At 39.1% G+C, this 17,893-nt stretch overlaps 1 protein-coding gene across 1 annotated transcript in view; it reads right to left on the bottom strand.

The window, feature by feature from the left end:
* CCDC171 (coiled-coil domain containing 171) overlaps window positions 1-15,389 on the bottom strand; it is a 30,347-nt gene extending 14,958 nt beyond the window's left edge. The window contains exons 1-11 of the mRNA XM_072404411.1: window positions 15,300-15,389; window positions 12,650-12,812; window positions 11,191-11,314; window positions 10,018-10,192; window positions 8,905-9,095; window positions 8,658-8,804; window positions 7,464-7,556; window positions 5,904-6,064; window positions 5,572-5,710; window positions 5,325-5,427; window positions 3,413-3,516 (exon numbers count right to left, since the gene is read on the bottom strand). Coding sequence (XP_072260512.1) covers window positions 3,413-3,516; window positions 5,325-5,427; window positions 5,572-5,710; window positions 5,904-6,064; window positions 7,464-7,556; window positions 8,658-8,804; window positions 8,905-9,095; window positions 10,018-10,192; window positions 11,191-11,314; window positions 12,650-12,705 — 1,293 coding nt within the window. The 5' untranslated portion in view covers window positions 12,706-12,812; window positions 15,300-15,389. The remainder of the gene's footprint in view (window positions 1-3,412; window positions 3,517-5,324; window positions 5,428-5,571; window positions 5,711-5,903; window positions 6,065-7,463; window positions 7,557-8,657; window positions 8,805-8,904; window positions 9,096-10,017; window positions 10,193-11,190; window positions 11,315-12,649; window positions 12,813-15,299) is intronic.
* Window positions 15,390-17,893: the final 2,504 nt, after the last annotated feature.

The raw sequence follows: 17,893 nt of genomic DNA on the forward strand, positions 1-17,893 counted from the left end.
TTGCCAACACAAAGCGTCCTAACGGATCAATGCAGGTGTCTAAGATCTTAGTCGGGATGGATTTATGGAAGGCTATAGACACGCCCTTCGATTTACCTTCGGGGTTGGCACTATGGAGCCATGTAGTATAATAGCGGTTACGCAGTGCTGGGATTTTTTGAGATTGAAAATGTGTTTCTTGAAGCATTAAAATGTGGACCCTGGCTTTATGCTGGTTATATAAAAGTTGAGAGCGTTTATTGGGGCCATTAAGGCCCTTGGCATTAAGGGTACGGATTGTCAAGCCTTGCGAGGTAGAGGAGCGGGTAGTGGACATGTTGGAAACTAGAAGTACTTCACAGGTCTATAACTGGAAAATCTAGCAGATAACAATATAGACAATGTACTACTCACTAGTTAATACCCGTGAGCGTGTAAAACTATTCAGGTAGGCCAGTCGGAATGAGAAGTATAAATAGGTATAACTGAGGGGGGGGGGAAGGTAACAGTCAGCTGGGGCGGGCCGAATCCAAGGTGACTAGGGGGCAATCTAAATTAGACGGTAGCACCGTAAATGCCGCCTAAACCGGCGGTTCTCCTATGTGGGGGAATGTGGCAGGTCAATAGGAGAACAACCTAGAACTTTCAGATCCGCTTCCACTCGGAAGAGAAGCCAAAATTATACTAAACCCGTAGGGCTCCACGCATAACTAGAACAAATCTAGCAAATCTTAAAGAGTAGTGAAATTTTAGAGGTAAAACAAATATATCAAGCCCTTATTTCTAAACCAAAAGTCAAAATAACAGCAAAAAACTAGTAACCCGTCACAGATAAGGATTATGAAAAAACTCCATACATTACCAGTGAGTGGACCCGCCTGTAGGCCTTCGTGAGGATAACAATTTATAAAGAGACAAAAAAAACAATCAAAAGAAAAATAATAGAGGCCAACTCAAGTACAAGGCAGGAAAAAAAAAAACATGTCCACTTGGGGGGGTCCACCATTCGGGTAGTCAAGGCACTTGAAAGGAGAGTTCATCACTGTATAGCTGAGACCCTATCGAACTGGCTGCAGGGCTTGCATCCAAACAGTAGTTGAAGCATGGAGGTCATCAGATATGTGAAGTTGACATGAGGTTAGAAGAGTCAGTTCCTGATCCAGGACCTTGCTGCCTGCCAGGTGAAGAAGAAGTAGAGGGCGCTGTTGGGCGTTGATCTGGACGATTAAAAAACCCAAAAGGCAAGGACAGTGGTACTTCGGGCCACGCTGGTATTTGTACTTCAGGAAGCTGAAGGTTCCGTAAAAACTGTGGTAGATCCTCTGGGCCTCTGAGGAAATAATTCCTACCACCCAATCTAGCAATAAGGTGGAATGGGTACCCCCAGCGGTATGGGATATTTCGATCACGGAGCACATCCAGCAAGGGTCTGAGGGCTCTTCGGAGGTCAAGGGTATGTTTGGATAGATCCGGCATCAGTTGTAGTTGAGCCCCAGCATATTCAATATTATTGGCAGCCCTGGCTTTTCTCATAATATCCTCTTTGGTTCTATAAAAATGAACCCGACATATCACATCTCGTGGACGCTGCGTATCTCTTTCCTTAGGGCCTAAGGTTCTGTGAACTCTATCGATTTCAATGTCCACATCCGGGGGAATCGCCAATAGCTGAGCAAAAATGGAGTATGCAGCATTGTATAACTCAGAATTGGGTACCGTTTCCGGTAAACCACGAATACGTATATTATTGCGCCTATTGCGATTCTCCATGTCATCTTGCATTAGGTACAACATTCTAATTTGAGCCGCCTGACGCTCCAAAATAGCCTCATGAGCCACCATTTGAGAAGAAAGCTCCACACATGTGCCCTGAAGGGCACTAGTAGTACTAGAGACTTGTTGTAAAGTCTGTTGAATATGTAGAAATTCTGCTTTGCAGCTTGCTTCAAGTCTCCCTATACTGTGATCAAGATCTGAACGTGTTGGGAGCGCCCTCAAGTGGGCTTTCCAATCCCATTCATCCTCCTCTGGTCCTGGGGAAAATAAGGCCTTAGAAGATTCTCCCATAGGGGATACTAAGCTGGGAGGCAATGAAGTGTGGTCTGGGGATCCAGTCATCCTACCTGGTGAGCGTGTCCCCATGTCCAGGTCTTGCTCTCTGACCTGCTCAGGTGAATGTCCAGGGGATGTGTTGCTGATCCGGACCGCATCCGTCCGCGATCCGGGTCCTTCTGCTAATTGAGGCCGCGGCTTTGCGGCCTGTGTACTCGCGGCCCTGAGGCTTGCAGAGAACAAGCCCGGGATGCTGCTGGATCCCGGGGTTTCCCCACCGGGTCGACTCCTCTGCCCCCCCTTTGTTTTAGGGCCCATCGGGTGTGCAATACAGGCACCAGTGTGCTGCTGAAGCGGCTTCTCTCTCTCGTGGAGCGCGGAGCAGTGTGTTTCTGCTGCCTACTCCGCCATTGGCCGGCCACGCCCCCCCAGGTACATTATTTTAATATATGCAGTACATGCAGGACAGATGTTTTTCTCAACATATTATCAGGTATTATGGTGTCCTCACTGTAAGCTCATCACAAACAAAGCAAAAAAAAAAAAAAAAACAACTTTATGAAGCCTAGACATTCATTATCTCTGGAGCAACCTATGCTTTGATATGCAAAAAGAAACAGCTGCAGAGTTTGTCTTGGCCATTAAGAGTTACAAAATGTTAAAGATCACCCACAACCACAGCTGTATTTAGCAGAGACTTCTTCTAAGACTTCTTTTAAGTCTTCTAAGAAGTCTTTTAAGACTTCTTCTGCAAGTCATGCAAACTGCCCCCTCCCCTTTTCAAGCATCCGTCCTGCACAGGAGCAAGCAGGGAATCCCCCGTTCGTATGTAGGAGTCGTCCGTATGGCAGTAGTCCTTAACTTGGGGACTACCTGTACAAATACATATACACACACACAATTCACAGATAATTTTAGAAAGATGATTTTTATAAAAGTACTATATTGCTCTAAATGTTGGTTTCCTTTAATACACTTGTTTACACAAAACAAAAATTGGATCATATACTTTCTAAACCTATCGTAAAATATCAGTAATAACATACTCTGTATAAAAAATCTGAAATCAACTACACAATATTACTGACAGTATATGTGTACCTAAAGCAAATTTAAAATGCACAACATACAGCATGATGTCTGACAAGACCAAATAATGTGAAAAGCCCAAGTTCAAAATGTTGACTAAACCTGTACATGAACTCTTGTAATTTAGCACTTCAGGCCATGTCAAAAGTAAAATCGATGACAGGAGTGATTTCTCTTACAGAAAATCTGTCAAGTCTCAATTCCCAGACTCCAGACCTCTGAAATGATCCAGCAAGCACAGCTACAATGGGCCAGAGGCCATGTGTTTGGAGCCAAAAAGTGGCAGCGTTACCTCATTAGATGTACTTTGCAGCTTGTTCTGGTAATCTGTCAAGGTATGTCTTAAAGCCTCAAGGACAGCAGGCCTGGCAGGTTTAATATTATCATTGAACGTCCCTGAAGAATACAAAGATAATGATAAAATACAAGCAGGAGTTTGCAAATAATAGCAAGAAAGACACATAGTTTAAAAATATAATTATAAGAAGAACATCAAAATGCAGTGGCAATGTAGATTTTTTTCTGTTAATTATCTGTTTTATAATGTTAAAGATCCAACCAGCCGTTAGGCTCTTCCTTGCTATCCAGGTTTTGGGTTTCTGCTTTAACTGTGAATTTCACACGAACCTAACATTGTATGGGTAATGATGAAGCATAACTGTAATCATGCAATTTCTAGATACTCCATTAAATGTATAATATCTATGCTTGTCATTGTAAAATATCCAATAAAGTTAGGACCTTATTTGATAGAGGGAGAAGAATTGAAAAATCTGCTATTTCCTGTTTTTTAACAACCCAACCAGGCCAAGTATAAATTTGGCTACAGTTTTATGATTACTTTATTTACCCTGTACTTCTACTACTTTTTAAATAGGCATATATATCCAATCTCAAAAACCCCATAAGCCCCATTAAAAACCTTCTGGGTAAAGGTTCAGTTTATGGGCCCGATTTATTAAAGCTCTCCAAGGCTGGAGAGGATACACTTCCATCAGTTAAGCTGGGTGATCCAGCAAGCCTGGAAATGATCTGGTCCAAGATTGAAAACATTTGCTAACAAATAGCAAATTACTTTTAAAACATCCATTCCAGATTTTGCTCTCTCTTGGGACTAATGTCCAATAAATAAAAAAAAAAAAAAATACACAGAGCATTTCCTATTCATACATTGTAAGCTTCTTTGGGCAGGGTCCTCTCCTTCTTCTCTGTCATTGTTTGTATTTGTCTGTAATTTGCAACCCCTATTTCATGTACAGTTTATTAATATTTGTTCCATGGTAGGTAGTAGTAGTCTGGTGCATGGGATATTTTTACCATAGGGCCTGATTTATTAAGGCTCTCCATGAATAGTTAAGGTAGACTGTCATGAGTGATCCAGCAGTCCTGGTCCAGGACTGAAAACGTTTGCCAACTAATAGTAAATTTTTTTTTTTTTTTTTTTTAAATCCACTTTAAATTTGCTGGATCACCCAGGTTCTCCCATGATAGTCTATATTCTTCAGTCTTTGAGAGGTTTGATAAATCAGTCCTATATTATCTCACTTTGTTTTAAATGTTTCTACCCCTACTTGCATTGTATGCATTACAAAATAAATAAAAATCGAACAGGAAGAATGGAAAACCAGATTTCAAACATTTCCACCAAACCCCTGAGCAAGAATAAAAAAACGTAAGACGGTTTTATTCTCCAGTATTTACCAGTAAATAAAAGTTCAGTTTTAGGTGAAGCAACCATTTTTTCAGGACCAAGGTATCTGAACATAATAGATCAACTTGAAAGCAAAAAAAGCATTTTGCTGTGTAAGAAATTAAAAACATGCAAAATGCCTATATAAGCTTTATGACCTTACACAGGTTGAGGCTTTGGCTCAGTCCCATGAAAACATCTGTTCCCTTTGCAGGTACACTAAAGAGACCTCTTTCTCTGCTGGAATCAAGGTACAGCCAGCATGCCCTTTGCAAGAGGTCATTCTAAATGATACAACTTGTAAATCAACTTACAAACCAGCAACAGAAGGTCCTCTTACCCCGACCCTCAACCAGACATCCAGGCCAGAGCACTGCTGTGAAGACTCCTTCAATCATGTCATCAAACTGGAGCATGTAGGGAGGAGGCCTAAGGAGGCAGCTGTACAATTCCCACAAAGGAGTCACTTTAAAACACTGACAGATGCATCTGTCATATTGCACCTTCAACTAACCTGACACCTGGAGGCTTGACACATTGAAACTGTCCACCAATCCTTGTAGTTCTTTAACAATATATCCATAGGCATCTTCTAGAGAAAGCTGATGTTTCTTAGTCTGTGGGATTTGGGAAGGTATTGTAATTTATAGACAAACCATAATATAAAGAATAAATATTTAACAATGTATCTATGTACAATGGTATAATAATATTATACACAAAAAAGTTGTCTATTCTTTGCATATTCTTACAATACTTACCATAGCTAGGTTCTGTTCTGTCAAGGCAAAGTTTTCTTCATAGTTGCTTAGTTTTGCAGAAAGCTCTGTAATCAAATTGTTTTTCTTCTCGATTTCGGTTTTAAATCCATTTATCATGAAAGAATACTCTTTTTCCAATCTAAATCAAGAACAAAGATACCAATAACAGATCTAAATTTTTAATGAAAAAAAAACACTACAGAGTTGGTATTTTTCAAGTGTTTTAATAAAAAAGTAAAATGCTAAACGGAATTAAAAATGTCAAGGAAGCTATGTGCAATAACAATAGGAAAAAACTCAATGAAAATCAAACACCACATAGTAACACCTACTTCTGAAGCTTGTCTGTCAGATCTTCTGCAGTGGATTTCTGTCTATTATAAGCAATTTCTACTTCCTTGAATTGATTTTTTATAAGCTCAAGATTGGTTACAGTTTCTGCCTGGCTGGCCTTTTCCACTTCCAAACACTTCTCTAGATCTCGCATCCGCAGCTAAATAAGGGAAAACAAGAAATACACGTAAAGTCAGTTTTAATCAATACACATCCTAATTGGGGTGATAAGTAAAGCATTGGTTATCACTAAATGGAAATGCATTTTTGCATGTTACATATTTTTGGTCCTGTTCACACCAGGCAGGTAGTCAAATTGCTGTGTACTGTGGTGCTACCCATTTATGAATGCAACCAAGGCTGTGGCACAGCAGAATGCATGGAAGCATTACCAACATCAGCAGTTAACATTTTTGGCTATAAAACATAATAAAGCTAACGCTTCAAAATTATGGCGGCACGTCGCCTGTTAATAGACTCTTTTCTTTGATTTTAAGAAATGAAGAAATAAACACTTCTGCGATACAAAAGGCACCATCAGGAGCATGGCAAGAAAATGGGTAAGTCTTTAAATTGAACCAGGCAATAGGTTATTTATAGAATACTGGCTGCATGCTAATTGTGATGTACGTAGGTAGGTAAAAAAAAAAAAATCTTTTTGCAGAACTAAATCCAAAACTTAAAACACTGCGATACAACAGGTCCTTTATTGCAGAAGGTAAGGCAAAGCCTTGTTCTGTTGCAGGGCACCGGTATGTTCTTCCTTCCTTTCTTCCTTGTTTCCATCGTTGGCCACCTTGAGTGGCTTGGCATCCTACACTGGGAGCATGAGCAACTCAGCGATACTTTGACAGCAGAGGTGATCTGGCAGGTAGGAATGCTTATTGCAGAAGTGACTACACTTCTCCTTTTCTACAAAAAAACCCTGTCTCCGATCACAAAATTTGAAAGTGGAATTTTCCTAGTAACTTTTACTTTTGTCAGGACTTTTTAGGTGCCCACCAATGAGATTTCCAGCAATAATATATAATAATTTTGTTCTGTGATCCTTTAAAACCAGTCAAATACAGAACAACTCATGTCAATACATATCCAACATTATATAATGCATTACATATACAATGCACAATATTTATCTTTCCAATACATTGCGTGTACATCATATCAATAATGTTTGGTATGCTAGCAGGATGCAAAAAAACAACATTTCTTTCCAAAATATTCAAATATTTTTTTTTTAAAAAGAAAAGTGTGTATTTAAAAAAAGGTATAAGTTACAGGTGTGCACGGCTTGACCCCTTCTTAGAATCATTTAATATCACTTATGAATATTTTTCACATAAGTGCAAAAGGTGATAGAAATCAAGATTTAACCTGTGGTATTGGGACGATGCATTTTTGTCGCCTCAGTAATCACACATTGTGCTCCTGATGAGATCACAGCTTCCTCACAACTGTCTTAGTTTTTTATGGAATTACAAAAATTATACCATAATTATACCATAATTCCATTAAATTAAACATTTATGGATTTATACAAAAATGTCCCAATATATTACCTGGATGACTTCAGAATTAAATTTGGACTCAAGATGTGTTGCTCTTTCTGCTTCTATGTTCTCCTCAAGCTTCTTCACTCTCTGACTTGCTGCCTGTAAAGAGAAAAGTACAAAGTAACATTTCCTAAAAGGAAGATTTCCCCTGAGGAAAAACAGAGAAATCATAGTTATTTATATGATAATAGATAACTATTTGCTGAGAGAATTGATGGAATGAAAAAGAATGAAAAAGTAGTCTTGCTTAAGAATAGCCTAAAATTTACTACAATAATCTAGAAATGGGCTCAATATTGAGTTATGAACCTGGAAAAAGTATGCAAGTTAGGACTTCTGTATTTCATCCATCTCCTCAGCAGATACTTATTTTGGATCTCTGACTAAAGGTACTAAAGCCAGTAGCTATGTACACCCTGAATAAAATTTAATTGAGTGTACATAGCACACCCAAAGTAAGAGTCTGCTAAAATGTTCAACTGGGAACAGACAGTATATTTTTTGCCTGCCAAATGAAAGGGGGAAATGGTGCATGAAACTTCAACATTGTTGGTTTAGCCAGCCCTATTTATTGTTCACGTAATAAACAACTTATGGATGAAGTGAATAATCAGAGTTAATGGAGCAAAAAGTGCTTAGTATGTTAGCTGCTGTAATTGGAAGCAGAGCAAATCTTTATTTGGGGGAGGGGGGGGCTGAATGGATGCAAATTCAATAGTCAATTCACAAGCTAAATAAAGCATGTTTTATGATTGGACGACTCTGCTAGCTCTATACCCATACATGTATACTTTCTTCTTATTGCCCTCCAATCATGGACCTCTTTCATTTTCATTCTTCAACTTTTTATCTTACTCCCATTTTTTTATATCACCCTGTTAGAAACCACTCCAGATTTCCTCAGCTTCCCTGATATCAGCTACTGTTGGAACTCAATTGAACTTCATGGGCATCAATATAATTGGAATACCTATTGGGCCAGATGTTATGTTTTTCCAAATTCCCACTGATCTTTAAGCATTACAAAAGTACAAAATACATCACGCTTTTCAGTTTTTGGCCATGACCAATGACTGACAAATGAGTGGGCAGCAGAACACATACATAAATAGTGGACTTCAAATTCAGGAAGTCAGGAACATCGTAACAGTTATAAATAAACTGGCACTTCGACAAACTACATTAAGTTGCATCATTTACCTCTAGTTCCTTTTTCATTCTTTCTTCCCTTTCACGGCTCAGTCCAAGCTCACTTTTATATCGCCTCACAGTATCTATATGTGTATTGCTTTCTAAGTTCAATTCCTGCAATTTTTGTTGCAGCTCTTGAATAACCACATTTTGTTTCTACAAAAAAAGTACAATAATACATTACACTTTTTGACTGCAAAACAAGTGACCTGGAACATGTGCGCCAAGCATATCATGTAAATAGACCTATACTTACTTGAATAACAGCTTCCATCTTACTTTTGTCATGTGTTAGCATCTCCTGCTCTTTCCTAAAGTTTTCAAGAGCTTGGTCTCGAGTTTGCAAATCATTTTCAAGAGCTTTCTGTGCATCTTGCCAACTGAACTCTGTGATCTGAAAATGGTCCTGTAAATTTTGCATGTTTCTCTGTAGTTCTTCGATTTGCTCTGTAAAAGGAAAATATAGCAATAATAGCAAATATTTATAACCATGGCCAGACACATTCTACATGAGTGCATTTGTCTGTAACAACAAGTTCAACAAGGACAGTTCTGAATGTAAACAAACAGTGGAGCAATGACCATCTGTTCTTTGGAATACTACATCTGTTGAGGGGAAGGGTGGGTTAGTTTAGGTCAGGGAATGGGCAAAAGGAGATAGTTGCACTTTGAAAGTGCAAGTACCCTTTAAAGGGCCAACAGAAAGGAGACCTACATCTGCCTGTACTTTCCCTATAAATTTACCAAAATTTTACTGTCAGCCGGCTCAACAAATCTAGGAAAAAAGGTTGTCCGACTGTTAATAACTAGGGAAAAAAACTAGCTGTAACTTTAGCATTAAAATGAATGAAAATTTTGTAATTAGCCATGTATGTTATAGAGCAGGCATTAGTTAAAACCTCTGTCAAATTTTTGTGGCCCCAACGGGGACATTTTCCTTCAGTTCTTGTCCCTTTTGATACTTGTACAAGAAAAAGGAAGTGGAACACAACAGGGCACAAATTGCAATAAGGAAATTGTTAACAGACCTAAACTTTTACTACCTTGCAAGAAATGTTTGCTTGTGTCAGTGTTCCAGTTGGGAAAATTCTCCACAACTTTCTGTCTTGGCTGGGGATATCTTCCTAATATGGATACGCGTGGCCATATAGATCCATGTGAATCACATTATAGTTAACACATAAAAGGGGAATGTGCATTCAGAAAAATTAAGCATATGAACATTTTTTTGGCCCAACCTTGGGAAAATACAGTTAAAATCACTTTGCGGAATTGGCAGCCTGACTACAGATACCAGAGTCTGTGTGAGGGCAAAGTAAATCAGCATGGTTATGAAGATGGCTCCATGTACAAAAACAGGTAATTTTACCTTTAAAATGCTCTTGTATTCTGATGGCTTTTGCTTTCTCCTCTTCCAGAGCCATCCTTTCCATACTGCACTGTTTTCTTGCCACTGCCAAATCATATTCCAGACTTTGACGAACCGCCTCTCCTTTCTCAACCTCACAGCGAAGCCTGACAACCTGATTCTCACATTCCAGCAACTGCAAATGAATTAAATAATTATGACATTATCAGCAGACACATAACGGTTATTATGCAGTTTTTCAGTGTTCAGAATAATGGTTGTCAATTATTCTGTACCATTTGTAAGAACCTAACCTGTCCTAAAATATTTCTGGATACAAGTCACAGAACCTAACCTTGGATTCTAAGTAGAGGCTCGCACTGGGCCTCAGATCCAAGGGGGCTTAACAGCGACAAGGAGAATAAATGAAGTCTAGGTAATTGTGTCTGCATTTTACTACTGGTGTTGATTTTGAAAAAACAGTCAACACCATCTGTTCTGCAGTGAAATCAACTTGCACTGTCACAACAATTTTTTTCCATAAAAAAAAAATCCTAAACACACTCTGAAGCTATCAACATAAAAAATAAACTATCTCAACATTTTGGGTTAAAAACAGAGGTTTATATTGCATACATTTACAAAAATATAAAGCCACACTGCCGTGTCAAGGCATAAAATATATGAATGAAATATTATTTTTTTATATTTCAATACTTATACAAATACCAGAAATGAAGGGTGCCACCATCTTTTCCCCTCTTCTCTCTTCTACCTATGTCACCCGATCTCACACTGCACAGGCTCAAGATCGGGTGAAGTAGCATGCTGTAAATGGGAAAAAAAGAGAACCAATCTCACTGCTCATGCGTAAGATTGGCACTCTTTTTTTTCAAATTGCAGGAAAAAGCACCTTCTGCGCATGTCACATGATGTAGGTGTCCAAACAACAGGAAGGGAGTTAAAAGGGAAAATTTGACAGCTGTCACTGGCACCTGCATCTCCATTGTAAGATTTCACATTCTGTCCTGCCACAGTGGCAGCTATACAGTTTTGGATTTCTCCTCACTTTCTGTCCCAAGAACAGTGCTTACCAGGCGATTTTATAATCCTTTCTCACTGTTGCCAAAGATAGGCAAAAACTTTTTGTTAGGAATTTTAGTACCAAATAAGAGTTGATAGAAAATAACTCACCTGTTCATTATGTTTTGACACCATTGCTATATTTTCATGTTTTGACTTATTAAGCTGCAAACGGAGTTCTCCAATTTCGTCCAAGTCAGACAGTATCTGCTTTTCATGCTTAGAAGGCTTTGATCTAAAAATGGTTTTACAGAGAGCAAAAAAAGTTCAGTTAAAAAAGGAAACTATTTTACAATAGAGTCTGTCCCCTCAAAAGGCAAGTTTTTAGAATATCTAAATGTCTACCTTGGTTATAGTAAAAGTTAAGGCTTGTGTCAATCGGAAAAAGCAGCTTGCATTCAGGTGAATTCTGCTTACATTTAAGATCAGTTTAGGATGCTTCTGAGATGGATATTTGTGTAACCAGCATGTAATCTACGTTGCATTAACTTATTTCAACCTGTGTTTGGGTTCCCTTTGACGTGTATGGGGAGAAAAGCAGTTAAAATGCAAACAAAAGCTGGCTGACAAAGGCTCTAAAGAAAAAACTACAGAGGATGGGTTGGACATGCACACACATCCATAAACGTGCAAGGTTGTCCTTGCCAGTGCAACAAGTTTATGTGAATGCACGGAAAGCATGAAAAAAGAAATGGTGTAAGAAGGTATTACTGGCACCACTAAACCTCAGACAGGTCTAATCCGTGCGATCAATGTTCTGCCATAGTCCTAAATCTATATGTAGATATGCAGTACTTAGTATTTTGTAGTCTCTGTAAACTTTTACATGAGATTTAGAGGAGATTGCATTGTGAAAAATTGTGAAAGTATGGCATTTTTGTTACTATTCCAGGAAGCTATTGGTTGCTTTTCTAGAAGCTTTAAGTTTACTAGCAGTTGGCTATTCACTCTTTACACCAAGGAAATTTCAACATCTCAGTTTAAAAACTGGTCAGCATTGGTAAGTCGTATAAGCCCAGAAAAGCAACTCCCTAACCAAATGTAAACATCTTTAAAACATGAATTAAAGATTCTATAACAAGTTACCAAGGGGAAAACATATAAGAAGACTTGCTCAATTGGTGGGAGTGTATCTCCGTGGGTAATCAGATTACACGGACTATGTGGACAAGTAGAGAACAAAACGATTACATGTTAACACTGTAAAGCTCAATTTCCAGCAGATCTCTGCATTGTGCATGTGGGGCTGTATACAAGTTCATACAATATTATTCAAGAACAAAGTATTTCAATCATTGCATGTTTCTTTAAAAGGAGAAGTTCTGTGGAGTGACAATTTTGTCTATTTTTAAGGATACTTAGTGATCTTAATTTCTATGAAATAATTTATTATTATTAATAACATAATACAACATCTAGAGATCGTTATATGTATTTTTTTGTATTCCAATGTGAATCCAATCGGAGAAATGAAAAGTTAACCCTATGGCATAATAATGAACAAACCAGCCTGTTGTGTCCATGTAAGAAATGTCCGTACAATTAAAATCACAATTAATCCCAATCTTACTTTTTAATTGCATTATCAGTAGTGTGGTTTTGAGAAATGAACGTCATCTTTTCCATTGTGGTAACTGTTCCTGTTAAGTAGGACAATGTCTGTTATTTCAGATTGCTTCTTTTCTTCCAGGCGCTGTGCTCCACGATGACATGTTACATGGATTTATGACAGACTGCAAAAGTAAATGAAAAATAAGTAAATAAAGCACAAATAATGAAGTTAAACCTTGTTTGAAGCATGCACAGTGATCAGTGTTTACTCCTTGTAGGACACAAATTTGGCAACCCCTCAGTACTATAATTTAATATATTGTCCACAAAAAACAGATGACGTGGTTTATCCTTCTCTACGTTAATCAACTCTGATATTTAAAGTGAACCAGGCACTAATAGACCTTAGTGACTTCTATCTTTTTTTGGTGATAACAGTACAACCATACCTCTATGGGACGGTTATGTGCAATGTATAGTTATAATTATATTGGTTTACTAAGAATTGGGAATCTTCATAAAATAAATTTAGTGACTATTTACTTCAATTATATAATCATGTAAAAAGCAGTAGTTCACTTTAAATACAAAATTATGTACAAATGAAACAAGTAAACAGGAAATTTTGTAACGATTGAACAATTGAAGTGAATATTTACCCTCCTCTACTTTACTAAAAATGAAATAAGTTGAACAAAAATGTGGATATGTTAGTAGGATCACATTGTGTACCAGGGGTTTCTCTACTTAGCTATGACTTTAATCCTGTGACTTAGATTTTAAAGTAAAATCGTTTTATTAAGTGGCCACACAGGGCTGAAGTACAGGCACCTTATTGAACTTTTGTCACTATAGATCCTAAACCCAGGGTGATCATGGTGATCATGTCTCTCCATGCCACAATTAAAGTGCCTCCTTTTGGTACTACGTCTTACTGCTTTGTGTAATTGTCAAATGCCAGTATCTCTAATGCCCAGTAAGGTTCTGGCTTTAGAGTTTCTGACATTTGAATGACAAGGGATAGGGCCTAATCACAGTCTTTGAGCAGCTTGGGGCCAGGGCTACAGGGACTCCTAGGAACACTACGGTATAATAGGTAATAGCATATTAGCTTCTTTGTTACCACTTTTTATGCCAGGTTGGTTTATTTTTATGAATTACCTGGAACAAGTATGCTCATATTTGATGTCCCCCACATATGGCATACTAGTTGCCCCACCTAGCTGTTGGCTCAGTGACCTGCTGAACAACTAATAGCTCTTAGAGACATCAATCATTGTCCATCCTTAAATGCAACCAGGTGTTTCCCAGTCTAGCCTGACCAGATAGGGTTTTAAAGTTTGCAGATTACCCTGATCACAGCAGATATCCCCATGCCCCAGTTTTCTCAGGAAAAAAAAAGTTGATTAGCCAAAGTAACTATTTTTTAAACTTTTGGCTGCAATGGGAGCAGCTCACTGGCAGAATGAAGTGGCTATTGGATGATCGCTGTCACAAGACGCATTGGTTGCCCAGCTCAAGCATAAGTAGTAGCTGGGACTGGCAATGAAGCTGAATGTTGGCTCAGGAGAGAATCAGAATTTGCGATTGGTTCTGCAGACTGTGTGGCCCCAATCCCCAGGACCCCCACAGTGATAGTTACACACCTGTACACCCCCCAATCACATGGGCCAGGACTAAATCACCATAATGTGTATCTAAAATCAAACTCCTTTTAATTTTTAAGAGCATAGTGAGGGTTTACTGCAGTCTGTGTCCTTCTAGAATTATTCACCCTGTCCTGGTCACTATTGTCAAGGGGACCTAAAATAAGAGGAAATCCAAACTTTTGCATTCTCGCCAGAACTGGTAAAACTTTCCAGGGAGGACTTTGGAGGTTTGGAGAGATTTCCTGTGTCTGGAGGGAAGATAATAAACAAAATCTCCCCAACTGGACAAATATCCCTCGTCCCCATTTTCCCAAAAATACTCTTAACAAAATCTCACTTATCTGATTGATGACATTACCCATGCATGCTATGTCCTCCCCTGATTCTTGGTTCCCTGGCCATGCCAAAGTTAGGAGCCCGCCTTGCTTCATGCCAAATCTTACTTAGTGGGGAGGATGCAGCAGGCATGTGTGGAACTTACCGAGTGACACAGCGTCGGAGGCCTAGAAGAAAGACCGTGCCCTGTGTCACAAAAACAAATGTGGTGACGGCTTTCAGGATAAATAGAGAAGGTTAATACTCATACTAAGCATCACTTTATTACTTTAGACCAAACTTGTACTTAGTCTAGTGAGGGATTCTAAAGAGAGGGGCCGGGTGTACATCCCTTGTTTTTATTCTCTATATATCATAATAAATGTATATAAACAACAACACAAAATAACACAATATGACCATGGACTTTGTACAGCGCTCCGTAATATGTCAGCACTATATAAATACTGTGTAATAATAATAAATATACAGATGGGAACCTGAGAGATATCAGAGATTAGTGAATGGAGAGGGATTTGGTTGGAGGACAGTTGTTTTTTTTTTTTATTCAGTCGTTAGAGCTACAACCACCACCATTCCCTATCTATTATTACTAGACGTTCTAGTGACGGAGGCATTTTATGGAGAGGATATAGGAATGTACACAGCCATTTCCTGCACCATATCGTACAAATCATAACTCACCGGACCGAGGCACAGCACACACTTTCTTGTTGTTATCAGCCACCTCCGGGTTGTGTATGCCGCTATTGCAGCCGCCAGTACAAAACTCGGCTTCCTATTGGACGATGTAACGCTCCGTGGGCTCCTCCGGGAGCTGATTGGCTGAGAGAAACTGTCGGATTCGTAGACACACACCTAGGGACGCAGCAAGTCACCAAAGGCAACGAGTGACGCTACGGAAGCCGATATAGTGTTGTGTGAAATGAATCAGGTCACATGACTGCCTTGTTGGGGTTAGGTGTAATAAAATATTCATGGCATGCCTTGTTACTGATTACAGCTGGATATACACTTAGCAATATTAGAAACTCACATTATATCTTAATAAAATGATAGCTGAGGATGAAAGGGCACCCAGCTGTTACATCAATTTCAGTCACAGAAAGTATAAATAAAGTTTGTTTTTTGTTTTTTAGCTTTGAATTAAGTATTGAATGTCTGAAACCATTGTTTTAAACTATAACCCACTAAAGTGGTCAGGACTATGTGATGCACATTAATTTATAGAGAGCAGATCAGACTATTTAGTGTATAGAGTTGTCTATGTGGGGTGTACAGTGCACGGATTAGGATTATGTATATCAGTCATTACAAATGAAGGTTTTGTGGAACCCCAGTTTTCCTCCATAGATTGCTAGGAGTTCTTGTAACTGTGGCTGGTGGACCTCCCATGTGATGCCTGGATAGTTCTGGGCCCAACACTACTTGGTAGAGCCAGCTGCATGTTCAGGCGCAAGATCAGGTGACATAGATCGGAAAAAAACTTGCGATTTCACTGAGCATGTAAAAGATTGGCAAAATTATTTTCTATTGATGGAACGGCTCCTTCTGCGCATACCCAAGATGCTTCAGCATGCGCAGAAGGAGCACCCAAGAGCCTCCTGGGATGTGTGGTGTAGGTATCCCGGGAGGCTTTGCGTTCCCATTCATTCTTGATCACTTATGCAATCAAGAATCAAGGGGGAGGTGCTGCACTCTTTTTTTTTTTAAAAAGGGTGTTGCATTTAAAAGCAACACAACAACATTTTTTACTTTAAATAAAAGGGTTGGCCTACCCTTTTATCTAAAGTAAAAATTCTGAGTTTAGGTACGCTTTAGGAAAGGCCCATGTAGGGTATGGAGAGCAGTTGTATATACTATATACTATACCATTGTACAACAAAGCACATATAGAGCAGATCTCAAAATGCAGTGGGCATGTAATGAACAGATGGCAGCAATCATGCACTAGTTAATGAGTAATATCCTCTTATATTGGTGATCAATGGTGAGTGCCCCCTGGAAACATAGGAGAATCACAAGAACTTCCTGCATAAGAAGAGTTCTTTTAATATCTGGTGGCTGTGGTTCCTTTTTCAGCCCTGTAACTTCTGTGGGGTTTTGGAGGGTGAACCATAAAGGTAGGAGGATGGACCCAGGCAGGAGACAAAGTATGCTTGAGGGGTAAATGAGTATTGGTTTGTAATCGGACAAGGTATTGTTGCTGCTTCATGTGCCCTCTTTTGGTTTTGCTCCTTGTGGTCATTGGGAGCTTTAATGTTTATTTGCCTCACAATTGTAGGGGTCCTTCCCTGATTCCTCTCAGCTGACCTGTTGTCTTCCTTATGATACTAGACTAAAACTCTACATGCAGCATTAGGCTGGATAACACCCCATATGGCTCTGCCAAAGTAAAAGATCGTTTTAAGGTAGGGCATGCTAAGCAATTGCACAAGACCCCCACCTTCTACACGGCCCTAACTGATAGAATAGCAGTATGCATTGCACTTGAGGTCTCAACTTCACATTAGCCTAGGCCCTCAGTTTGTCTAAGGCCACCTCCAACACTTTTGCCTTACTATTTTTAAAAGTTTTTTTTTTAAAAAGTGTTTTTTTTTAAATCACCCGGTAAATACCAATCACAGCTCCCCACACTTTAATTAGGTGTATGTAAATGTAAAATGTTATTTGTCTCTTTGATACTTCAGTTACCGTGTTTCCCCGAAAATAAGACACTGTCTTATATTTTTTTTGGCTCCCAAAAACACACTAGGTCTTATTTTCAGGGGATGTCTTATTTTTCCATGAAGAAGACTACAGTACACATTTATTGTTGAAAGTCACTCATGATCACTCATGTTCCATTGATTGTCCCCTTCTGATCACTCATGTGCCGTTCATATTCCCCTTCTGATCACTCATGTGCCGTTCAAATTCCCCTTCTGATCACTCTATGCCATTGATTATCCCCTTCTGATCACTCTATGCCATTGACTGTCCCCTTCTGATCACTCTATGCAATGATTGTCCCCTTCTGATCACTATGAAATGATTGTCCCCTTCTGATCACTATGAAATGATTGTCCCCTTCTGATCACTCTATTCCATTGACTCCATTGTCCCCTTCTGATCACTTACCTGTAATTAAGTGCAGGGATCTCCGTTAGGGCAGGGATCAGCAGCTTGCTTCCTTGCTCAGTGCAGGCTTTTTACTTTCAGTTTGGCTCAGGAATAGACACGCCCTGCAGCCAGCATCAAAGACACACACGCTGAAGCCAGGATAAAGGACACACACG

Source organism: Pyxicephalus adspersus, chromosome 3, assembly GCF_032062135.1.
Source record: "Pyxicephalus adspersus chromosome 3, UCB_Pads_2.0, whole genome shotgun sequence".
NCBI classification, from domain to species: Eukaryota; Metazoa; Chordata; class Amphibia; order Anura; family Pyxicephalidae; genus Pyxicephalus; species Pyxicephalus adspersus.